The 27,376-nt window shown below is 40.5% G+C and overlaps 1 protein-coding gene across 5 annotated transcripts in view; it reads right to left on the reverse strand.

Annotated features, from left to right (window-relative positions):
- The window catches only part of KLF5 (Kruppel like factor 5), an 88,158-nt gene that overhangs the window by 50,606 nt on the left and 10,176 nt on the right, over positions 1-27,376 (reverse strand). For all 5 annotated transcript variants that reach the window (XM_044071736.1, XM_044071738.1, XM_044071740.1 and 2 more), the window contains exon 2: positions 25,222-26,092. In XM_044071736.1, coding sequence (XP_043927671.1) covers positions 25,222-26,092 — 871 coding nt within the window. The remainder of the gene's footprint in view (positions 1-25,221; positions 26,093-27,376) is intronic.

Raw genomic sequence — 27,376 nt, forward strand, 5'->3', positions numbered from 1 at the left:
TGCTGCATGCATGCGGACTGTGCAGCTGATACCTACCACCCCAAGCTGAAAGCCTGTCCCATCTTATCCCATAACTGCAGCAAATTGATAGTTCTAAGACCAATAAAAAAGTTGCAGGAAACTACAAAAATAAATAAATACTAAAAACAAAGCAAACAGAAGCAGGTGACTAGAAAATAGAGGAGGGTCTATGTCTAAGACATTCACTACAACTTCTATAAATATGGAAAGTCCCCATAACTCTCACACCAGAACCTGTGGAACAAAGGCAGCAGTTATTTTTTTCTGGGTGGCCACTCAGTAGCTCCAAACAGAATTTACATTCAGCCGCTCTTCAAAGATGGAAGGGTAGCAACTGCACTGCCATAATCAAAGAAGTTGTTAAGTAGTTACGGCCCTAGTGGAATGCCTCTTTTAGTGTTGGCTGCAGGACTTATCCCATGCTTGAAATACAACCAGCTAGCCACCCAGTTGGTTTTGTGACCTAATCCAAAACAGTCTTAGCAGAGAACAGCTGGCCAACTTGCCACAGGAGGGTCCTACTTGCATATTACCAGAGCTGCTATGGAAATTTAAGCAATAAAGGAGGTATTCCCCAAAATTTGTATAATCTGGGGGGGAATACCAACATATTAAAATCGTAACTATAAAAACAGACAAAGGTCAGATAAAGAGCAGCTACTACTTTCGTAGCCGTCAAAAAGGAGCCGTTACAGAAAGACTAAATACTCATCTTCAAATAATTGATTACTCCCTTACAGCAATCATTTCTTTAGAGAGCATCAGGTACAGAGACTTGAGATGTAAGAAATCCTTAATAAACTTTAAATTTTCTTTAAACAGGATTTTATTTTTCCTCACTTTCCAACTTATGTCTCCATCATCACTAGCTTCCGATTCTATTTCTAATTCTTCGCCATTCTTTTGTTCGATAGCTCCCTTTTTCTAAAATTTCAGACATTTCTAATTTCAGATATTTCTAGCAAATCTTCATTCCCGTTTCATTACTGATTCACAATACTTGACTTCTTATAAAAACAGTCATATTCACTTTTTTTGTTTCATGTCCTGTTTTACCACATAACATTTCTTTTTAATCACAATTAATAACTGTCCTTTTCCACAAGAAAAAAAAAAAAACCATGTTTGGTTGCAATCAATACTTTACATTACCTTCAAAATGTGTAATACTTTGAATATATACAATTTTATCAGTTTGCATTTTAAAAATGACATTGCAATCCCATGCCATTCCATAAACCGCTATCAATCTTTTGAAATGTCTACTTTACAGATCTCTCTCAAAGTTTGTTCAAAATTGCATATGGATATTTCAAGTCTCCCAAAAAACGCTTTTACCACATATTCATTCCATGAATTATTTTGTCTTTTTTCATACTAGCATAAGAACTTTTCCATAGTTTGAACAGTCAAAAAATAAATACATAAAAAAAAAAAAAAAGTCACAAAATGTTGGTTAATCAAAATGAAAGCTCTTACCCTCTTCTGTTTTCGCACCCAAGGGTAAAATGACATTGTCCCATACCTCATATCTGTTCAACTCCTGGCTTCATTTACTTTGTATTCTTACGACAAACTTTAAGATGTCCTGTTTTTTCTCCTCTCCTTCATTCAGTCTTGTATAGTTGCTGTCTCCGCATACGTTTTCTTTACTTTACATTTAAAGGAAATTACATTTCAAGGATGCAGTGCAATTTCTACGCCTTCCTCTTATATTTCTTTCACGATGTTCTCCTATGATGCTTAATTCTCTGGCTTACTCTGGTTAGTCAAATTCTGGAGTAATCATCCTGCAACCCCCCTCCCAGATTGGAGAGTTAAATCATCTCCAAATATATCTTCCATTTGCTCAACTTCTATTGAAAAACTTCTTCCAAATCAACATCTTCTGCAATGTCTTTCTTTGAGCTAGCATTCGCCTCTGCTCCCTTCAGTAGTCTCTCCATCTCATGAATCATTCTCTCAGCTACCTCCATGCTAGGAGCGGGACGTTTTGCACATACTGGCATAGGACATTACTACAAATACCGATCACAACAGTAGGGGAAGTTACTACAAATACCGATCACAACAGTAGGGGAAGTTACTACAAATACCGATCACAACAGTAGGGGAAGTTCCTCTATATCCTGGCTAAAATCCACCAAGTTGTAGAAATACCCCCTCAAGTTTCCCCTGAAGAGAGGCCACTAGCCTAATAGGACTAACCCGATCAAAGAATGAATTAAAAAAATAAATACTGAAATGTATATTGTTTAAAATGAATCGAGTAACACTGAACTGTAAATATCCGGACATCTTATCTGTGGCATCCCAAAACCAATACTGACATTTGTATTCACACACCCACCCATACTCCCTATTTCAATACAACTATAGCACCTTTATACAGAAATGTTGTTATAACCAAAAATCAAAATAAAAACTGGGCACCATTAAGAAGATAGTGTTGTTGTGTTTAATGATTTTATATATCTCTGGATTATCCTTAAGTGCCCAATTGTTTTTATTTTATTGGTTTTGGTCAAGTTTTGGGCATTTTAGGTTCATAGGTAGGTACTAGGCTATCAGCCCGAGGGCCAGAGCAAGCCTAGCCAACAGTGTATTGGCTTTCGCCAGCCACATATTCCTGCTCCTTTATCGAGCAGTGCCCCAGACATAATCCCAGGGGTGAATTTCTATCACCCATCCACTTAAAGGTTTTTCTTGAATAGTGCTAATGACTAGCTCTGCTTGATGTGGATGGGAATTTTGTTCCAGAGCATGGGAAGTCTCTGGAACATGAATCTATCCCTCCAGCATGTCCTATTTATTGCTGTGGTGAGGTTTAGGTCCCTAGAGCATGTAGCTCGGGGAGACTGGGATTTCTTCAAGTGGAGAATGTCCAATAATTCCAGGTTTGACATAGCTTTGTCAGACAGAGGTCTCCTCAGAGTAAGCGATATGCGACAGTAGAGTTTGAGTTTCTTGAGCCGGTCGGCATAGGGCAATTGTTTGAGGCCAGTGATCCTCTTGATGAGGTACTTTTGGGCCTCTCAAGTTGTTGTAGATGTCTTTGGAGGTACATCCCAAATGGTGCACTGTATTCAATGAGGGGTCTGATAAGTGATGAGTAGAGGGGAACAACTACTTCCTTATTTCTAGATGAGAACCCTTTTGTGAATAAGTGGGCCATGTAGAAAGATTTTCTGACCACTGTGGTTATCAAAGGAGAGGTTGCTATTCATTTGGGTCCCAAGGTCTCATCACAATTTCTGTGTTAAGTGAACTTCCCCCTATTTGGTAATTCATGGGTACTACGTTTTTGCCAATGGGGATAACAATGCACTTTTTGGCATTTAGTTCGAGACCAGGATTCTGACACCAGGTGTCAGTCTCACTGAGGCCCTTTTGCAGGATATCTACATCTACATCTACATCGGCAGGGGGAAATCGATAATAGCACCCAGTTTGCAGTCATCTGTGAACTTGGTTAGCCATAGACCCTTGGTGTTCGCTTGCACTTCAGAGAAGTATATACCGAACAGGAGGGGTCCCAGTACTGAACCCTGGGGTACTCCACTTGTCACTGGTTTGGAGTCGGATCTGGAGTCAGCAACTTTTACCGTGTGGGTTCTGTCCGTGAGCCAGTTGGCCACCATCTCGTGATGCAAGGGTTTATGTTAAGGTTGGTGAGTTTATCAATGACTCCTGAATGAGGGATAGTGTCAAAGGCTTTAGCGAGGTCCAGGTAGGCTGTGTGGACTACCTTGCCCTCGTCTACGGGTTTTGTAACAGATTCAAAAGAAGTCTACCAGGTTTAGGAGACATGACCTACATTTTACAAATCCGCATTGGGTAGCATCCAGAGTTTGGAGGTTACCTATATCTTTGTTTACGAGTTCCATGATGATATGCTCCATGGCCTTGCAGACCAAGGGTTTTAGGAGTTTCTTACAGAGGCGCTTCAGTGAGTTCTTCCATAACTGGGTTTTTACTCCCTTTTGAAACAGTTTCTTCCTTCTGTTGTGGAGTTTAATGACAGGGGACCACCAGATCGGCTTCTTTTTTTGGAGGAGAGAGTCTTGGTTTTGTTGGGGAGAGCACAATCCATGCACTCATGCAGGTGCTTAAACAGTACATTTGTGTAGGATTCAGCAGTCGTGACTGTATTGACTGTTGTCCATCTGCAGGGGTGTCGCGAACTTAAGTCACCTCAGTTTTGAGAAGCGTGAAGTTATTTTTTACGATGGTTTCGTTGTGTGGGGGTGGGGTCTGGATGTGGATATCTAGGGTGATTCGTTTATGGTCTGATCTAACCAAGGAGTTGATCTCAGGTGCTGTGCACTGGTCACCCCATGTTGGTAATGACCAGGTCCAGAATATTGTTGCTCCTGGTGGGGGCATTGACAAGTTGATCCACGGCATTAGAGTTTATGAACTCTAGGAATCGTTGAGCCAGGGGGTTAATACAAGAGTAGTTTACCCAGTTAATGTCTGGTTGGACCTTCATTTTTTTCCAATGTCCCCAGGAACGAGGAGTGAGCGTCCTGGATCATGGTGGGGGATCTTTAACAAGCTACAAATTTGGAATGCATTTTTGCCCTGGGTTAGTTGCATTCAGAGGCATCATATTTTGCAGCTAGCTTATTTGGTGATTATAATCAAAATACTGTATAATTAGAACATATTTCCCAGTATTGAAAGTTTGGAAGAATTACCCTCTCCCGTTCACTATATCTTGCACTCTTCTACATTACTACTGCCATAAGTTAATTTTCAGAGCTAATCATGTGAAAGTAATTCCACTGCAGTGGGACAAAATTAAAAAAAAAAAAAAAAAAAAAAAAAATACAGCTGCTCCATCCTTAAGGATAAACTATATGCCATCTGAATAATACTTATGTACAGTCCATAGGTCGTATTAGCAAAACATAAAGTTATGACAGACTGCTGCTAAACATTACATATAGACAAACTTTTGGGATATGGAAAAAGGTACAAGTATGAAATTCCAGATTCAGTGACAACCTCAGAAATATGAATTAAAACAAATAGGTATTAAATGCATTATATTCCTATCCTCATGCTGCCAAAGGTTGTCTGAATTTCATTACATCATACAACAATACTAAGCAGACCCAGATTCTGTCAACAGGACACAGACTGCAAACCTTTTTGAAGTAAAAGGTTGTCCCAGAAACCTATATGCTGCAGCTTTCATACAAAAGTTTTAGAAAAGGTTTCCCCAAAGATGCAAACTGGGGCAACAGAACTCCAAGCTCCCAAGCCAATATCTCAAAACTATACATGTTGAAACAGTTACGAGATCACAGATGCAGTTTGTCGAATGAGTCTTGATCGATCCGAAAAGGCAAAATAGCGAAGCAGCTTTTCAGCCAATTCTTTCCCTGGGAAAGAATTTGCTTGGCTGCTTTAGTTACTTTGCCATTTTCGGCACTGTAGGGCGATCTCAGAGTTGGTATATTTAAGTAGGGGGTGGGGTGGGGCACAGCCCCCTCATTTTGTAATGTTTTAAAGTTTTTTTTTTTTTTTTTTTTTTTTTGGAACAGCGATTTGTTTTCCCTTTTCCCTTGGGGAGGGGAATAAAAAAGCGCTGTTCTGAGGTTGACGTTGTAAGCTTTCACTTACATGGGGTTGATATATTATCGTACAGTTACAAAAGTGAACAATAATTAAATAAATATAGACCCGTTGAAAATGCCACAAGGACAGCCATATCTACAGATACAGGCCATGTGGTGAAAAGTTCAGCATTTGCAAAACCAAACAGATTTTCCTCCCCACCCCAAAAACTAATGTTGGAGAAGTTCTGGTTAGTCACTGAAAAATTATATTTCATTTTAAGTCCGTTTGATGGCCAGAGTAGAGTGATCCAAAGTGGACTCTTCTTCAACCACAGTCCAGGAGTGACAGAACAATGGAGTGTGCAAGGATGACTGAAAGTGTTGGGGGTGGCTGAATTAGCAACGGAAAGGTTGGAATGGAGAAAGCAAGAGTCCAAATGCAGTTGTATGCAAAGCACTTAGTGGAATAAGGGAGGTTTTGTTAGCATAGGTTGTTGCCTAGGAAACAAAGCCTGTGCAGTTAGCGCACCATTCAATATTCAGTTTGTTCCATTACAAACAGCACAGGCCATACTTCAGCTTAAAGTACTCAAAAGAAATCTCTCTCATTGTGGACAAAGTGCAGCTAATCTGACCATGTAGTGTTCCACATCTGTTATCAGGGCTAAAAATTAAAAATGCTTATCTGGTATACAGACAATTTCACAATCAATAAATCACTACTCTGAATAAATTGTTGCTGAAATACTTTATTAACCAGAGGTTCTTGTTAATCCTCTGCTACCATGGTTTTTCCACTCTGCTGTAGGGAGAAGGTGCTGTAATACATACACCACACAATTATGCACCTACTTCATTCTGGCACCTGTAAGTCGTGTGCCCAAAACAGTATTCATTTTTTGGAGTGCGGACAATTACTGCTACAGACTGCAAAACACAGCCTGGCAACACTTCTATTAACACACTTTATTTGGATATCTTTACAGTTACCATATACCTGTAACTCCATTACAAAAGTTTTAGTTTGTTTAAATGCCTACAAAGTCTACAATTCTAGGTTTACTACAATTGCAGAACAACCACAAAACTGGAACATTCCTGAAAACACAGCTGCAGAATGTTCTGTATTGTTGAAGGGGGGACATGTACTACTGAGATAATCATATAGGATTTATTTTATTTTTTTTTTTTTTTACATTTGTTAACCGGGGAAGTCTGACTGGACACAAGTCTTTTTTCAGTGGAGGCCCAAGGAGAAAAGACCCACTTAAGGGAGACAACAGCAAAGAGCCATCCAACTACAGAACTATTGCTATCCTCTCTCTGCTATCTAAACTCCTTGAAAAATCCATTCACAGACAGCTTAAGTACCTTCTAGATAATAACCTCCTAACCCCTGCGCGACATGGCTTCAGACCCCATCATAGTACATCTACTGCCCTACTGTCCTTTACTCAAACCGTTGCCGAAGGCATGGTCAAAAGAATTACTGGTTTCTTGCCTCTTTGACCTTTCTAAAGCATTCGATACTGTATCACACTCCAAACTTTTTGATACAACTCAAAGCACAATTCTTGGCACTTTACTCGAATATTTTCACAAATCAACTGCATACTTCCTGTGCAGCATCCTCCCTGACACAATATGTGGACAACTCTAGCCTTATTACCTGTTCTGACAGTTTTTCTATCCTCCTCGCTAATCTCAACATCTGCAGGAAAATGGCTAACAGACAACCAACTAATTCTAAATCCCAAAAAAACAAAGCTACTACTCTTTTTCCAAAAACCCTCTCTAACCTCAACAACCCTCACTATTTCTTCTCTTGACAATACTAACCTACAACCTGAACCACATACCAACTTCTTGATGTTACTGACTATGACCAATTAAAATTCCGATGTCCATATTCAATTCAGCACTGTAACAAAAAGACCAATCAAAAACTCAGCCTACTCTACAGACATAAAAAGAAAATACCTGGCCCCTGACTCTAGGCAGACTCTAGCTCAGGCCTTCCTTCTGTGTCTACTTTATGCCTCCCCATCCTTTCACATCTGCAATCTACCCTTTTGGCTAAACTCTGTCAATCATACTACAGTGTTGCAATACTTGCAAGTAAACAACCCTACAAATATCATCACTGCCATGCACGAACAACTCCAGTGGCTTGACTTCTCCCAGCTGCAAATAACTCGTACTCTACTCTTAAAACCCCCTTTCCTGTCCTGCTATCCTCGCTAATATCACATTATACCCCTCCCAAAACTCTCCGCAGCTCTGACCAGCTCATTCTGGACACCTACAAACCAAACAAAAACGTTGGTAAACTTTACAAATACAGTATTTTCCATGCATGGATCAAACTCCCCCTTAACATCCGAATCACTTCTAACATAAATCTCTTTAAATTCGAACCAAAACCTAAACGTCAACACCCGTCACTGCAATAATCCCAATTAAATCCACCTTACTACCTCTCACACTTCACACCCACCTATTGCAAGCGTCTTCTCATTGGCATCTCTCTCTTCATTGAACTTTTGTACTGCATGTTATGCACATTATTGTAATGTTTATGTAAACATCATTCTCAGGCCTTTTGTAAATTTCTAATGTTCTCGTGTAAAGCACATTATTGTAATATTTGCATACAACTTCATTGTCAGTTAGACAAACTCTTAAATGAATAATAAACAAAATACATATAAATGCACAGGATTAAAAGTTCAGTATAAAATGTTGGGTTTGGCACATTGGGTAAGGTCTTGACCTCACAGACACAAGGTTTGAGTCTGACCTCAGGATACTGGCTAAGTTTTAAGATGGCCCTTCAGACCTTTATCTCAGAATCTAGGACTGACACTGGTGTAAGTTTGTGTGTCAAATGGGTTATAGTACGGGCCACGTTTCCAAAGGTATGTGGTCAGTATCACTATGGAAAAAAAACTAAACGCCTATAAAATGAAATCCAGTGTACACATTAACGATATACAGGTACATCCTATAACATAAGGAAATGTATAGAAAAGCAGTAAAATAAAAATAAAATGTTTACAGAGCCAAAATAAGAGTGGGGTAACCCATTTATAGATACCATAACCATGTTTTAGTTCAATGGGTTTTTAGGTTTCTTTTAAAATAGGGTAAAGTAGTAGTAGATGTTATATTAGTAGACAGTGTGTTCCAACTTTTAGCTAAATAGTTTGAGAAGAGTGAGTTTCCTGCAGCATTATTGAGTATGGTTACATTTACTAGGGATTTGTTGCTAGTGCAAAGAATCCTATTATTAGCATATGGATATATTAGATTTTGAAGCAAAGGAGTTTTCTCTGGTTGGTTGAGAATTTTTTGGGCCACAGTTAGTTTAATTTAAGAGCTGAAGTTCAAACCAGTTAAGTTGTTAGAGTGCTATACAGTGATGTGGACCTAAAGGGAGTCTGTGGCAATTTTGTTATAACAGGAGTCTAATTTTGTGTTTTTGTAACAAAGTGCTTATTTCTATATAGTATACCAAGTTTTTTGTAAACTTTCTTTATGGTTTACAAAATATGGATATCAAGGATATCAAATTTCATGCTGTTGTCTATCACATCCCCCCAAAAGTTTAGCATAAGAGATGGGTGAGATGATAGTACTGTTCATGAAAACAATGCTAAACGAGGGGAGGGGCACAGCAGGTCTTGTAGGATGGAAAAGCATGAACTTGGTTTTGTTGGGGTTCGGAATTAGAGGAGAATTAAGTAAGTCAAGATTCAAATGCAGAGAAAGAGTCTTGTGTTAGTGACGTAGGATAAGCGTATATTGGTGTGGAATCTTCTGAGTATTTAAGAACAGAAGCATGCAGATTGAAGTATGAAGACTGTTAGTAATTGTATGAAAAGTAGGGGGCCTAGGATGGAACCTTGAGGAACTCGTAGGGTGACAGGAAGAAGAGAAAAGGTTTTGTTGCCATTGTACTGCTTGCTGGTGGGCCAGCTAGATAGTAAGCAAGGAAGGGAAGACTGCCTTAGACTCAGCTCAGAGAGGACATTAATGTGATTTATTAAAGGCATTAGATAGATTAAGAAAGAGAGGATATGCACCCACCATTGTTTACTACATTAGTGAAAGACACTAGTGCAATAGTAGTACTATAAAAAGGGTTGAAAACTGGGTCGAGTATTTGACAGAAATTTGTTAGTATCCAAGGAGTCCATAATTTGTGTGTGCGTACATTTCTCTGGAATCTTGGACAGGGGATAGGATTGCAATTGGTAACTGGACAGCACTGTTAAATTGCCTCCTTTGTAATGGAATAATATGTGAAATTGTCCAAATAGCAGGGACTTAATGTTCACAGATAGATCTGTTGATAAGAAAGGATACTTACTGGGTATGCAATTACATCAGCAGCAATTCTGAGAAAATCTGTTGGTAGGATATAATCAGTTAACATTGTTGGCTTTAGTTTTTTTAGCAATTTATCATATCAGTTGAAACAGGTTGCAAGGAAAATGCAAGGAAAATGTGTCATTCCATGAAAATGGAGGACCTGGAGTAGGGGTGGAGCTGTGAATGTTTGAGAGGGCTAAAATAGTCTCGGTGAAGTATTTATTGAACTAGGTGGCTATGCTAGAGGTAGATGGGGAGGGTGTGCTAGCTTTACCTGGTAGGAGTATGCCATTAATAGCTGACCCAAAACTTCTGTGGGTTGTTTTGATGTTTAATTTGGATATCATAGTAGTAGTAGGAGTTTATCTTGTCCTGTGTGACTAGTCGTCGTCTTGTTTCCAAATTACTGGCAAGCTTGTTTAGCAGCTTGGGTCCTAGTTTTGACCCACTGATCCCAGGCTTTGTCTCTTGATTTTAGCAGTGACCTGGTTCCTTGCTTAGCCATGGGGCAAGGTTTGATTTACTTCTTATAGCTCTGGGAGGAACTTTTACATTTATGATATTTAGGAAAGTAGAGTTCAAATATTTAACAGAATCTTCTAGGGGGAGCTGCTTAAGTGGTACCCAACTACAATGTTTGAGGGTAGATATGAAGTCTTTAGAGAGTTAAAGTTTCTTTTGTTCCTTATTAGATGGCAAGTAGTATGATTTGAGTATATACTGAAGCTCAAGTATGAAGGTTGGGTAGATAGTTACTGACACTATCTGGGAGACTGCCAGAGTGAAACAAAAGGGTTGGTCTATTTATTAGTAGACAAAATTGAGAACAGAGTGCTTATTAGATGCCTTGTTAATCCTAGTGGGTGTTTGGCTTCACCCAAATCATCCATCTTGGTTGATGTGATTAGTGGGGTTTTGAGAGTTGCATGTTAACCAGTCTATATTAAAATATCACCTGTGATTATGGTTTCTAGGGGCAGTGCTCTTGGGGTCCAGTACAGTAAGTTTTCTGGTGTGGAGAGGTAGTTTCCGGGTGGTACACAGGCTCCTATTATATTGACCTGCTTTTTTAGAATTAAATTTTTTAGTTTGGTAAAAATTATTTCAGCATTTTCAAAGGTTGGAGACATTATGATCTAAAGTTTCTAGAGTAAGGTGATTTTTAAATAAAATGGCTACTCCACCCCCTCCCCCTTTGTCCTGCGTCTAACCGTAGGATGATATACCCAGGAGTAAGAATTACTGCTAGTGTCAGGTTTTAGCCATGCTTCAGTCATTACTACAATGTCAGGTGAGTATAGAGAAAGGTTGGCACGCAGTTTATGGATTTTGTTTGCAATACTTCTAACATTGATGTTTAAAAGTAAGATTAGCTATCTTTCTAAGCTGGTTTAGTAAACCCTGGGAATGGTTGGTATGTTGAGGAGGTGTACAGTTTAGGATAGTTTTTAGGCCAGGATTTGGGTGAATGTCTCCGGTGAGAGAGTTACTTTGGATGCTATGTTAACATTTTTAGGATTTTAACTATGTACCCATCATATTTTGGGGAGATTTTGAGCGGGAAATGAGGTGAGAGCACAGTGTAGGGGCGTGTTGAATGAGTGAAGTGTTAAAGACCAAGGAGAACATGATAATGCTGTTAGATTTAACTTTTTGGGGGTAGGAAAATGGAGTAGTTGGACAGTGGATAATGTGGCAAAATGTAAAAAGGGCAGCCAATTTAAAATTCAAACTTGCACAAAAACCAGGCAGTACAAGTTCTCCCTACAAAGCTTATACATAAACATTAAAATGACACTTTTCTCTAAAGACTAAATGATCAGAAGGCAGCTGGTTCTGGTCACCCACTAAATGCTTGGTTTGAAGTTGTAGTAATGGCACTATAATGCAAGGAGGTGGCAAGGGTTGTCACCTGAACTACCATCCTTTGGATGAGACTTTAAGGCCCAGTGGCCTGAATTACTGATGGCTTCAACAGCACTAGGTCTCGGATTGGCACATCTAAGATAACAATGTGAAAGTGAACTGTAATGTATGCAGAAAAGCAGTGCCTCCAACATACATCACATACATATTAAAAGTTACACACACAAGCCGATTTCCAAGATTGTTGGATCTTGGAGTACACGGGCAACGCAACCTAGATGATGTACTTTAGCCACTTGTACTTCTTTACTGGGATTTCAAGGATTGCAATGGAGTCCTTGAGGTTTCAACAGGCACCCCACAGGTGATAAGATTTTAAAGCACTAAATGAAGTCCATATGAGAGATCCAAAAAATAAAATCCGCAGCACAATCACTAAAAAAAAAAAATGTTAAGGCTTTAACACTTCAAGCCCTCCTCTAGACACAGCAAGCCCTTTCTTTTATACATACATCTGAATCTCCATACACATTTTGCCAGTATCCTGCTCAGTATATAGCAATACAGCATTTCTCCCATCCAAATATTTCCAGACACTACAATACTGTAGTCCTGATCTATTAGGATCACTCTTCATTCATTCTTCCACAACCTGCTTAATCAAATTTAGGGAACAGTAACACTGAACCTATCCTGGCACTCAACTGGCACAAAGCAGTGACCCCAATCCTAGCTGGGATGCCAGACCATCACAGGATGAAAATATACAGAACAGTCATGTGTAACCCATAAACATGCAGTACTAGCAAAACCTAAAGTTATGACTCCCTTCCAGCCATTCAATAAATCCAATTATAAAAAGTGTCATTTTTTTAAACATTTTTCAAAACTTTTCTTCATGTTGTAAACCTTTATCTTTCAATGCTAATACACAAGTCAGCATCTGTTAACAGGGAAGGTCAAACTGGGTGACTGATTCAAAGATGAAGAAAAAAAAAAAAAAAAAAAAAAAAAAAAACACACAGCAACACAAGCATACTTTGTCGTTCTATTAACATTTAGAACTCCTTCAGAACATTCAAATTCTTACATCCCTTATAAAATAAGAAAACCATGGCGTCACAAAGGTAATTTGACCAATACAATAAAATCTCCCTAGAACAAAAATTATCACAATTTACACATCTAAACCTTAAAAAACTTTTCATTGTAATGGTTTCAATGAGCCCAAGTGACACATCAGCACGTAAAAAACACTTGCCACTTGAGCTCTATAAAATCTACATAATGATTAAAGTCATTAATAAAAATTTCTGCAATCACCTCCTATCACAAAAAAATTAAACTTTCATAAATTACTAGAAATCATACTGTGCCTAGCTAGTGCATTACTGTGATCTTTGTTCTTAATGGCACGTACATGTTCAGCAATCCTACACGCTAATTTCCTAGCAGTTTTCCCCACGTAGAAATGACTATAGCCAACACAGCCTGCCATATAAACTAAACCCCTCTGTCCTACAGGTAAATCTACCCTTAGCCATAAACATAAAATTAATATGTTTAAAGTATCATTTATTATAATTTTTGTTCCAGGTAGATTTTATTTTATTGGTTAATTACCTGTGCGATGTCATGGTCTTATTTGATAAGGGATGTTAGCAATTTAAATGTTATTCTGATGAAGTTCTAAATGTTAATAGAATGAAAGAGCTTAACATATTCTTGTGTTACTGTGCGATTTTTTTCAGCCATCGAATTCTTGTTTTTTCATTTTTTGAGTTGCTTATGTTTTGTTACGTTGGTCATAGGTGTTAAAAGGCCCTTGTAGTCATTAGCTTTGTAAAGCCTAGCCATGTATCCCAAATCTGAACTTCTTGTATCCTTGACAAGTGTAAGCAGGGGCATGAGAGATGAAATTTACAGGCTGCCTGTATCCATTACACACAGATGCCAAACCAGGGATGAATTTCTTGTTCCCCATCCAATTGTCCTAGTTACACTTGGAATTGGGTTAGGCAAGAACTCTGCTTTACATGGATAGGGGGAACATACTTCAGAAAAGGAGCCATCTCTGGGATAAATAAATATGACCTGCTGAAAATATCAGTATATCACAAACAAGGTACAAGTCTTTAGAAAGGGTAACTCTAATGCCATTTGTTTTGCGGATACGCAGGAGGTCCATCAGGGTGGTGTCTGACAATGCCCTGCCTGCCCAGCATAGATCTCCCCTCAACAGCCTGTAGGCAACGAACACAGAGATAGGGCCTTGAGGCAGCTTGCACAGGACATGCAAGTTACGCCCTGTATTATTTTAGTGGGGAGCATCTCTGGACATTCCAGTTGTTGGATATGCCTAGTTAGCTACATACAAAGAGGGCATTGTACTCAATTATAGGTCTGATGAATGTCAAATACAGCAGAACAATGACTTCCTTGGACCTAGATGCCATACCTTTGTTTATAAGCTGCACAACATAGAAGGACTCTCTCACACAACTGTAGACACATGATGGTCAAAGGCTAGATTAGTGTGTGTCCTCAAGTCCCTGACTACTGGGTCATCTCTTACAGCTGTGTTGTTAATGTGACTAGTATTTTTTGGGAAGTCATCCACTCCTGGTAACTATTATGCATGCATTTCTTGGCATTTAGTTCTATTCCATGGATCTAACACCAGTTAATCATCGGTGTCAGCCTTTCCTGGAGAACATGTGTGTCAGTGGGGGATTCTATGACTGCTCCTAACTTGCAATCATCTACAAATTTAGTCAACCAGATGCCACTGACATTGGCCTTGATTTCAGAGAAGTAAATGCCAAAAAAAGGAGCAGTCCTAGGACCGATCCCTTGTAGAGGTGGACTCCCAAAATCTAACTTCCTGGGTCCTGCCCATGAGCCAGATGACTATCCACTTGGTGACATAAGGGTTTATACCCAACCTCTCGAGTGTGTCAACAATGCCCCTTTTCAATGGAGGCCCAGGAAGTAAAGCTACAACATTAGCAAATCCTACAAGAAGTCTTACAATACAGTGCAATACAAAAGCAGCAAATGTTAACTGCTACATGTAAGACACAAGAGTCAATATCTAAAAACAAGATAGATCTCCTATACATTTTGGTTTCACTTTAGCAATGACCAGGTTAAGAACTTCCATAAGGTTAATAGAATGTGAAATGCATTACTACTAGCATATTGTTAAGATTTTAAGTGTGTCTAAGCTATTGGATCTTCTGATTAAAGCAGAGAAATTTAGGTTATGCACGAAGACAGTACAGTTGTGTAAAATCTTACCACAACAGTAGATGTCCTTGCCTTCACTGCTGCAGTATCTGTTACAAATGGGATTCCCTGCCATGAAGCCCACTGTCCGGCCAGTTTACCAAAGTCTACCATTGCTTTGAGGTATGCTGAATGTTACATATACACTCCTTTGTAGTACAGGGCATAAGAGTGACTTTCCAGGTTTACCATCCTCAGAACTGATTGGTTTTCCTTGGATTGCTGTTCCTGCTGGGGCAAAGAGAACTTGCACATCCAGGAAGGAAAAAAAAAACAGTAGGGGGAATGGGGGGAGGGAGTGACTACTGCAGTGGTGAAGGCAAAGACATCAGTATGGTAAAACTTTACACAACTGTACCATGTCCTTACATTCATAATTCACCGATGCAGTATTCATTATAAATGGGAGCGTGCCAAAGCTCAAGAAGAAACTTGGGAGAAGGAAGCAACATCCAAGTAAGAAAAGATACAGATTCCTTGAAGCCTGAGCGAGGCATTTGGCACATACCCTTGGGGCAGTAGAAAGGGCAAAGGGCAAGTAGAAAGGGCAAAGCACAGAACTGAAATACCAGGATGCAACAGAGAAACAAAAATCTCCTGAAAACAGGATGGATCGGAATACAGAGATAAGCATCCTCGAGATCCAGAGACACCAGAAAGGCCGGAGAGAGAGCAACAGAGGATAAAGGGACTGACAGGATAACATCCTAAAGGAAGGGACCTTCAGAAAGGTGTTTAGATGACACTAGAATAGACCTCCAACTACCTTCCTTTCAGGGCACTAGAAACATTCATGAATAAAACCCTTTCCTCCTTTGGGACACAGGCACCTCTTGAATAGTACCCCAAGACAAGACATCTTGTACCTCTGGGGGGAAAAAAGGAAGTTGTTCCTGAGGAGGCTGAGGAATGCCCATAAGGACGACGGGAAATCCGGACAATGAAGTACCTCTCCTAAATGACTAACAGAACCCAAGAATCTCGAGTGATTCAGAGCCAAACAAAGAGAAAGGCGAAGAGAAAGAGGAATGTGGCGTGGCTGTGAGCAGATGGATAGTCAGACAGCACCTGGTTTGCAAAGAAAGGAAGGTTTTAGAATCCCTGCAGTCTAAGTGGCCTTAGCTGGAGGAATCCATTTACCATCCTTTTTACCTTTAGGAGGAGGGTAACATTGCCCATGAACTATGGCTGGCTTAGAAGGGTAGTGTCACTGAAATATAGGCACAGGAGAAAAATACATGTTTAAGCTCCTATAAAGCTTCCCTCTTGGCGTGAAGAGAGCTTTAAAACCAGCAGCCACTTCCCCAAACACAAGTTAATTATCCAGAGGAACATCCATCAACTTAGCCTTAACATAATCAATCATCATCATGTAAAGGCTGAAGCCTAAGCTAAGAATACCTCCTCAGAACTGACCCAAAAGCAGTAGCCCTAGAAGAGGCATCGGCTGTATCATAACTACATTTGAGAGAATGACAAACTACTTGACAGAAGTACTTGGCAAAGAAACAGCAGAAGATTTACTCTCAGATTCTGGAAAATAATAAAAAGCTGCCAAGCCTGAGAAAGAAGAGCCAACACATACTTACAGGTATGGGTCTGATAATTAATAGCCCTAAAAGCAAAGCTAGGGTAGCTGAAGTATAAACTTTCTTACCCAGCCAATCCATGTTTCTACTGTCCTTGTCAGAAGGCAGTAACTTGGAGGAAGGAAGCAACTGAGACAGCTTATCAGAGGCTACAGACACCACAAAGGGGTCAGCAGCAGGACATTTAAACAAAAAGGAACAATCCTCAGGCACCCTACAGAACCTATCAGACTTCTTGGAAGCAGGGGGCAGAGAATCCGGCACTTTAGAAGCATTGGAATAAGCATCCAATAAAGCAGCCAAGACAGGAGGAATGGCCACAGGTTTAGGAGAATAAAAGTAATTTATAGTACCCCTTATGGATATCTGAAACCTGGGCACAATCCCACTTAAAAATTCAATCATTCTAGAGACTGCATCCCCAAAGGAAATTTCCTCAAAGATTATCTAGAGTCTTCCTCCTCAGACCTGGTCTAATCTAGCCTAGTGGGGAAGGAATCTGGATAGAATAAGCAACGGATTCTTCATCAGAACCCAACTCTTCCTCAGAAGAATTCAATTCTTTGGGCCTTTTAGGGGGAAGAACAGAACCAGGGAGGAGCAGGAACCGAAACCCCTTCAGGAGGCCTTAACGACAGTAAAGTATTTAATAACCCTTGGGTAAAACTTACTTTGTGGATCCCTAGGGTAGAAGAAACATGATTAGTTTTCTGTTTCGTTTTTAAGAGGACGTCCATCTAAAAACCTGAGAAGGCACAGACTCAGGACTGCATTCCACAACTGTAGTAGGAGCTTCTTCCCTAGAAAAGAAAATACAGAACCCCCCCTAGACCCCTCAGAAACAATCAAATGCAGTTCCCCCTGAATGCCCAAAACGGATGCCTGCAAAACCTAGTCAGGCGTGCTGCCTGAAAGATTCTCACCAGCCACCAACCCAAACATGGCAGGGGAATCTGACAATACAGCCAGTCAAGTCTCCGGGTTTGTAATAACCTTGAGAGAAAGATTACCTTTTGCACCTTTTTCTTCCCCAACGGCTGACCCTCGGGGCAGGAAGTTCCATCCATAGGATTTTTTAGCAAGAAGCTTAAGACTCTAGTTCTCAAGATGCAATGAAAGGGAAGAAAGCCTACTATGAAGAGTTAAGCCTACTATGAAGAGTTTTCGGGACAAACGCCTGACAAACTGAACGAGAAGTATGGTCATAAGCAGCTCCTAAGCAAAAGACGACACTTATTGTGGCGGTATTTATGGGGAATCAGTCTCTCACACTGGCATTTACCTTTCCTGGATGACATTAACCCCCCCCCAAAATCACAAATCAGAAAAAGAACAAAAAACCCAACTGGGTATTATCTGCAATAGTGAGGACTTCAGCAAACAGAAGTAATCACTGGAACCTCCAACTATAAATTATCTCTACTTGACTCCCAAGTAGACTATTCTCTATCCGTATAGCAAAGCACTTGCTCCTACAGTACTTATCACCTCGATACAGCACTCTTGTTATAGAAAGTACCCCAAAAAAAAAGCAGACCCCATTTCTCGGTCACCCACATCTCCAAAACCTTTTTTTAAGTTTTTCTGTCTATTCCTTCTAGCATGTCGAGGGATCAATTGCTAATATCCTCTCCTGCTCAGCTGGTGAACCTGGGATTACTGAGGCAATGTTACAATTGCCTCATGTACACAGACAACTCTCTCCTCCTCCCACAAAACACAAATACATGCGAGAGATGCAACTATACGGCCAAACTGGAGGCTAAGCTCTCTCAACATAGGACTGGCAAGACCAGACAGGAGGAGAAGGTAACCACACACACTATAGACCCAGTCTCACATAATACCATCACAACCTCAAATCATACAAATAAACACACAAAGACATACTCGGAGGCTCTGATCAAAAATCTACCAAAACAGCAGAGGCCACCAAAGCAGACACCCAAACAACTACCACCTCAGAACACACCTGCATCACATAGACCACACAGTCAGAGTGTCAAGCAGTCACAGCCCTTAAGGCCAAACACTATGCCAGACACACTAGTCATTGGTGACTCCATAGTCAGACACACTGACGTCCCGCTCACCAGACTGAGTAAGGAGAAGGTCACAGTAAGCTGCCTGTCGGGTGCTAGAATCCGCCACATAACGCATGCACTCAGGTCTCTCAACAGCAGGTACAAGTACGACTCAATCATTGTCCACGCTGGTGTAAACGACCTGAGACGTACCTCCCTGGATTACACGAAGAGAGACATAGAGGAGCTCTCTGATTATGTGGCCCAGGCAGGTATGACCCTGACCTTGAGCAGTATCCTACCTTCACCAAGAATGATGCCACAATACAGAGATAAGATTATCAGTTTTAACAATTGGCTTAAACTCTGGTGTCATTCAAAGGGGATCCAATGTCTGTCTGCCTGGGATGACATGCTGGACAAGCCACGCTGCTTCGCAAGGGACTGCTTGCACTTGTCACCCCTGGGATTCCGGATTTTGGCAAAGGCTCTTGCCACCCCCATAGTGCCTTTTTTAGGCAAGGCTCAAATTCTAAACCTACCACCCTAGAACAAAACAAAGATAAAAAACTAAGGGTAATGCTGCTCAATGCCAGAAGTCTCAACCTCAAGATGCACGCACTCGAGGCCCTTCTCAGTATGGAGAACATCGATGTCTGTACTGTGACAGAAACCTGGTTCAAGGCTCCTGAGAGCACCCCAGCACTATCAGGTTTTACCTCATATCATGCGTTCCGGCCACAAAACCTGGACAATACCAAGAAAGGAGGAGGGGTATCCATATTCATCAAGGACACCCACACCTCAAGATTGGTGGCATCGCACGATGCATCGGAAACCATCCAGGTGCAATTAACCATAGGCAAGACTGCTATGCAAATTGTAGCATGTTACAGGCCACCCTCGCAAACTCAGGAACCTCACATGGCCTTCCTGAAAACACTGGAGGGGATAAATGTATCTCCGAACACCATCATACTAGGTGACTTCAACTACCCTAATATAGACTGGGAACACTACTCAAGCCCAAACACTCTAGCCCAAAAGTTCCTGGAATTCATAAACTCAAATGCCATGGAACAACTAGTCACCATCCCCACAAGAGGAGAGAACATACTTGATCTCATCATCACGAACATGGGAGCACAATGTTCAACGCCAGAAGTATACCCCTCACTGGTGAGATCTGATCACAAACTAATCTCGCTGGAGGTCCTCATCCCGCCCCACCCGAAATGAAAAAGACCACAGTAAAGAACTTCTCGAAAGCCGACTTCACACTTCTAAAGACTAGTGTGGTCTCCTTTAAGGCCCCTGAGCCGGCGGTTGACATTACTCAAACCGCTGAATCACTTACAAATGCCTTCTACCAGCACCTGCAGGGCTGCATGGATCAGGCGATCCCAAGCAAAACAAAGACTCTTTGTACCAAAGGCAAGCGTCCAGTCTGGTGGACCCCAGCCATAAACAAACTCCACAATAAAAGAAGAAAGCTACTACAAGATAGAGCAAAATCCTTAAAAGGTAAGACACCGCTGATCACTATAAGTAAAAAGCTAAGAGCTCTCATAAAATCATCCAAAGCTAATTTTGAGAAAAAAATAGCTAAGGACTCTAAAGACAACCATAAAGCATTCTTTAGCTATGTCAGAAACCTAGGAGGAAACTCCCAGATATGCTCAGAATTAGTTCAAAATGATGTGAAGATTACTGATCCTACAGACATTGCCAACATACTGGCTGACAGGTTCAGTGCAAACTTCTCCCCACCCTCCCCGCTTAAAGAAGAGATATCTATACCAAATGATTGTAGCCCCCCAAACATCTCCAACGCTCAGGTGAGAACTGCTCTCTCCAAGGCAAAGAACACAGCATCCATGGGACCTGATGGTGTCCCTGGCTGTGTGCTCCATGAACTCAACGAGGAATTAAACCCACAGTTAGGACAGTTGTTTAATCTTAGTCTCACCTCCGGATACGTACCCAGGGAGTGGCGCACAGCGACTGTGGTCCCACTCCACAAAGGCGGTGCCTCCACCGACCCTGGAAATTACCGTCCCATTAGCTTGACAAGCCTGATCGGCAAAGCCATGGAAAGGATCATAATGGATCTCATAAATAAAGACAAAGGGAATTTGCAGACTTTGGATCCAACCCAGTTTGGCTTTGTCAAAGGCAGATCATGCCTTTTAAACTTGGTTGACTTTTTGAAACAGTCACCAAGGCCATTGACGAGGGAAAGGCAGTCCATACAGCCTACCTAGACCTGGTGAAGGCTTTCGATACAATACCCCACTCGGGTATCATTGAAAAACTCATCAACTTAAATGTAAACCCATACATTACAAGATGGATTGCAAACTGGCTGAGTGACAGAACCCACAGGGTCAGAGTTGCTGGCGCCATGTCAGACTCTAAGCCTGTCACAAGTGGTGTCCCACAGGGCTAAGTCCTGGGCCCACTCTTGTTTGGCATCTACTTTTCTGAAGTACAAGCAAACACAGGAGGGTTATGGCTGACAAAGTTCGCAGATGACTGCAAACTGGGCGCCGTAGTTGAGAACACATCCAACACAGATATCCTTCAGAAGGGTCTCACAGAAACGGATAACTGGTGCCAGAGCCATGGCCTCAAGTTAAATGCCAAGAAATGCATAGTCATACCCTTCGGGAAAAATAAGGTTACCCCTAGCTACCATATAGGTGGCAATCCCCTGAACACAGAAGAAGTTATTAGGGACCTGGGAACCCAGGTTGACAGTAGCCTTTCATTCGACACTCATATTGCTAAAGTAGTTAGGAAGACCTTCTACATTGCCCACCTTATCATGAAGGGATTCACATCTAGATCAAGGGAAGTCATAGTCTCCCTATACTCATCACTCATCAGACCAATGATAGAGTACAATGCCCCATTCGAATGTATCTGACCCGACACTTGCAGCAGCTGGAGGCGCCACAAAAGTTCCTCACCAAAAGGATAAAGGGTCTCAAAAATCTGTCTTATGCTGCACGACTGAAAGAATTCCAGTTATATTCAGTTGCGTACCGCTTACTCAGAGGTGACCTATGCCTGACATACAAGGCCATGTCAAACCCAGATTTGATGAATATGCTTCATCTCAAAAAATCTAGATCCCTTAGAGCCACAAGGGCGGGTGACTTAAACCTCGACACGGTTATTAATAGGACGTGCTGGAGGGATAGATTCATCACCCAAAGACTCCCTATGCTGTGGAACAAAATCCCGGTTTATGTGAGGCAAAGCACCTCGCTGGCTTTGTTCAAGAGGAATCTTGACCAATGGATGGGAGATCGCAGATACACCCCAGGGGTTACCTCAGTGTCACTGCTCGACAAGAGGCACAGCTAAATAATGGGCATAGTTTCTCCAAACTAAGGGGTGGCGTAAGCCACAAAACTATGGCTAGGCGTATAAATGCCCTCGGGCAGATAGGTTCATAGGTTCATACTAGGCTATGAACCTATGAATGCCAACAAACAGAAAAACGGAAAAAAACAGATGGAGGAAACAGACTGCTCGGACTGGCAGCAAATAAATTCTGAGAATGGTACACCTGAACGTCACTTTTATGCCCTATGCTATGCAAGGAGTGTGTAGTTGATGTCCAGTGTACCTTAAAGCAATGGTAGGCTTTGGTAAACTGGCTGGACGTTGGGTTTCATGGCAGGGAATCCCATTTGTAATGAATACTGCAGCAGTGAATGTAAGGGCATCTACGGTGCGCTATAGATACAGGACAGAGAATTGTAGCAACACTTAGTAAGGCTTTATCCAGATGTTTCCACTCCACTAAACACACACACCACAAATAAATATTTATTTGTGGTGTGTGTGTTTAGCGGAGTAGAAACATCTGGATAAAGCCTAAGTGTATAATATATATACACATTTTTTCCCCCTGAAGGAAAAAACACACGCATTCAATCCACTCATTCCAAGCAATATTTAAGTTAAAGGATATTCTTGTTATTATAGGACATTTTAAAGTGTCCTATAGGGAAAACTAGTCATGTCATTCAATAATATTCCCTTGCTTTGTGCATTGTATTTACTCACAAAAACTCCTGTTAGTGTTACAAGTAATCCTATTTCAATGTAATGCCTTCTCTAGTAATACTGAGCCTATATCACTTTTCTCTGCATCATTTCCCAAACCCAGCATGAACAGTTACTCAGTTCTGAAATACCCAACAAGTTACCCATATATTCGGCTGCACATGGGTATGTTACATAAATCGTCCACATTCTATCATCCAACATGCAAAGGTTATAAAAAGTCAAACAGGTGACTTAACTAGGATTAATGTAAACAAGATAAGACCCTCTTAAGATCTTTCCCGTTTGATGCTTCTACACATTCTATCCCCAAACTCAAAACAGCCATTCACCTAAGCTTTTATCCATACAGACCATCAACTGTAACTAATTAAGCTAACAAGCTTCACTCAACACCTTCATTGCAGCAGCAGTTATTACAATCATTCCATCTCATGACCATCCTAAATTTCTCTATCAACGTAAATGCCTAAAATTTCAGTTTTACAAAATTCCTGTACCACTTTTAACAATGTCTCGTCTCTAGTAACATTTAGACCCAAGATCTCATATTCAAGGGTCTCCAATTAACAAGTACCAAATTTTCAAAACACACAAAATTTAAGCCCCTTGTACACAGATTCAATTGCCACTTATTCAAAACATTTACAAAGTATCACAACCTAGTCTATATGTGGACTACTATATTTCTTAATAGGATTTACCAATTTCATCTCTACTTTTACCTTCAGTAGCAATCCTTACAAAATTTTCCTATCCAATATAGCATCCATTTTCTAACTCCTTATGCATCAGATCTCTCAAACCTCCTGCACTATTCAAGTATTGCTTATTAAGTTAATGCAATCAGCTGTAAATAATGCATTCTGTTGTCTAGTTTTTAATCTGTTACCTTCCATTACTTTAATAAAATTTAGTCTACATTTCATTCAGTTTTACACAATCGTGCGATAGAGGACAGAGTAAAAAGGCTAAATAGGAAGACATGGGGGTAAAGAGGAACAAGGAAGACATGGGGGTAAAGAGGAACAAGGTTGTCAGAACTGTGGCAAAATACCCCTTGTATACACATTTATTATTAAAGGATAGCAGTAACTTAAGTTCTCATCAGAAGCTTAGAAAAAATACTTCCCTATTCCCTTTCCTACTTGAAAAACTTGTAATCAGACTTAATCACATACCATATCTTTTACAGACATTCAGATAAAATCCTGTGAAATGGGAGCTCTCTTATATTTTGTCAAGGAGTTTGTCTCCCTCAAAATTTAAAGTCAACACCCAAAAGAAGATAGTCATGTTTCCTTTAACAGGTGTAGCTAGTGAAGGATTTCCATGACTACAACGGATTTTGTCGACATCCTTTACTTTAAATAAAAAGTATGTAGTATATATTATTGTTCTCACGGTCCAATGAAAAAAGTCATAATCATCATCATCATCACTGTCCCAGTACTATTTACAAAGACAACATTTAGCTTTTAAGACCCTTGTTGAATATAAATGGAAAAGCAAAAGACCCTTCTGTCAAAACCAAATTTACTCTTCGACATTAATCTAACCTTTGACTGCATGATAAAAATCAGAATGCCCACTATGGATTCATTACATACAGGAATGAAATAATAATTAACTGCATATCATCACCTTAAACAAGGAAGCCATACCTCTCAACTGTCCAGATTTGTCTCATTTTTTTTGGTCCATTCCTAATAAAATTTGTGATTTTCTCATAAATCACTAAGGGCTGACATCAATAAATAATGACTTCATATTCTTCATGAAATGCATGCTACCACAAATCCTGTTATTCTAGCAAGTTTTTAATATCAATATTTAAACTCTGTCCCTGTTTTTGGGCCTTTGTCCAGATTTCCTGCACTAAGTGGGTGAGAGGTGTGATGACAGTGTACCTCATTCTACTGCTGGTATCACAAAGGTTTAGCATCCTCAGAAATAACCCCTTATTACATTAGTCACAGAGTATGAAACAAAAAAACTTTCTGCATTAAGACTACAGCACAATATTCTGGATGTCCTTAAAATGCTTCACACACGAGCTACCATGCAGTAAGGTCCCAACTAAATTTGCAAAGGCACCACTAAGATAAGCCAGATACCAAACTACATACTGTTTGTAAACTAGCTTGGGATAGTCTGAGAATGACTAACTAGTACTGTACAAACATTTAACATGTTCACAAAAACCTAAATATCTAATCTGCAAGTGTTAATTCAACTTTCACAAGGACCATGGTCCCTACCATTTCCATACGATTTAACAAAAAGGCAAAGGATTAAGATAAAGAGGACGCTTTTAAAACCAGATTATCCAGATTTCACCACTGTAAGGAAAAACACTATCCCTATTAAGCAAAAGGAGAAAAAAAAAACTAAAGAAAAAAAAAGTCTTACCAGGATAATCGCAATAATGAATGCGCCTTTTCTCAAGGTCTGGATTGTTCCTACGGTTATATCGCATTGTGGGAACATTCTGTGAAATTCCAGACATAGCAGTGGATAGATTCTGACATACCAACTTAGATGCAATACTATCAGCATACGAGGGTGGCGGTTTTAAGTTCTGCAACAATTCTGCTTGCCTATCTGGACTGCCTGGCTCAGAGCTGGGAGGAGAAGGTGGGAAATAAGTAGCATGTTGTTGAACAAAGTGAGTAGACATTGCATAAGGACAAGAATGCATGTTGTGGAATGGTTTCATTGTGTTCTGCTGACCAGATGAAAGATTACTGAGGTTTGCCATAGCTGCAGACATAGACACACTGTTCAAAGAACCAATGGCCGATGGACAAGTTGTAGAAATAGGCATATCTAGCTCTGGAGAACTCAAATACTGGTACAGATTACCCTGTTGAGCATCATCAGCAAGCTGAATTTCTGGTGAAGGAAGCTCTTGCTTAATGTAAATGTCATTTAGGTCAGTTGGTGAAGGTGAACTAAAAACACTAGTAAACTCTGGCAGTGCCTGACTGTTACTAGTTAGACTTTGCTGGGTGAAGTCAATATCTGGTTCAGTCTTTATCTGAGTCACTGGCAGTCTCTGCAACTTGTAATTGCCAGTCCTCAGATGTGTGGTGTCTGGCAGGAAAACGTTCATGTTGATGCTGTAGTGGGAACTTCCTTCATTGTTGATGAAATACTGGTCAATCACAGAAGTGCCGTCTCTTCCGTCTCTTCTGAACTTCTTCTCCTGGATACTGCATACTTGAGGTGGTGGGGGAGGAACAGACTGTGGTGTCAAGTACTTCTCCATCTCAGTCCTTGTCTACAAAAAGGAAGATACGAATATTTCAGTACATAAACCTGGAAAACAAAAATGCAGTACAAAAATTGTTGCCTTATTGAAAGTCTCATTACCCTCACTTTCTAAAGCTTTCACAGATGTAGAATCATGCAATAAACCTGGTAAATCCACATAGAATTTAATGTGGTAGCCAACCATAATATCATATACCATGTACTTAGCAAAATAATTTACATTTAGCCCAGTTCCATGGTTCACAGAAAGAAAGTGCTCACTACGACCAGAGTTTCAGCAAATGCCTAGATACTGGAATAGCCTGACTGAGGAGGATAAAATGAGCAGCTAATGCTAGTTCGCTCATCCACGGGTTGGGTTGATCTTAGTTTGCTACCAGCAAGTAGAGACCTGCAGGCAAAAGATCATAATTACATTTGGGGTTGTGAAACTGATAACCAGTTCAAAAAAAGTGTGTGTGTGTGTGTGTGTGTGTGTGTGTGTGTGTGTGTGTGTGTGTGTGTGTGTGTGTGTTACCTTTTAAATGTTAAATGTCACCAATTTCCAGTACATCTCAGACTTTGCCCTGTTCCCCAAAGTTTTTGATTTTCTGATAAATTACTAAGCATTAGTCATTCAATAATGCCAAGCATGATTCAGCTGCCCTTTGGATGAGAAGTTAACAGAGATCCCATCGGGTTGAGTTGGTCATGGCTCAGGTGGACAAAGATCCCATGGCATCTACTGGAGAGAGTAGGGGAAGTTCACTGATGCCCTGGCCAAAGTTTCCCTAGTAGCATAAATACCACCTTACTTCCCTGAAGAGAGGTCACTAGCCTAGTGGTCCTAACTCCAGGAAAAATAAAAACAGTTCCATAAATCTTTTTATTCCAAAATGCATAAGAGAGTAGTTCTACCACTCTCAGAAAACTGTAATATTTAAAAATTGCCTCCCCCATTATGTTTGATTTGTTCAGAATTCTTGAACAGAGTTACTAATTTAAGGAGGCATGTGCATGCCCAAGGGTGGGTGTAGAGCCCTCACAGTGACAGCCATCTGCAAGTTTTCAGGCATTATAAAAGGCTCTCATTAACCTGAATCTATAGATACAGGCAAAGGCACAACATCTCCACCATGGCTGGTCAAACCTTGCCCCTATCATGCCAGGAATACCCATTATATAGGATCATAGGCGGTTACTAGGCTAACTGCCCCGGGGCCCTTACAAGCCTAACCAAGTTCAACCCATGTTCCCAATGGTGTCTGGTTCAAACAAGACACTGAAATCAGCACCTACTGTCACTGTACAA

This window comes from Protopterus annectens, chromosome 5.part0, assembly GCF_019279795.1.
Source record: "Protopterus annectens isolate FY-2018-M chromosome 5.part0, PAN1.0, whole genome shotgun sequence".
NCBI lineage: Eukaryota > Metazoa > Chordata > Ceratodontiformes > Protopteridae > Protopterus > Protopterus annectens.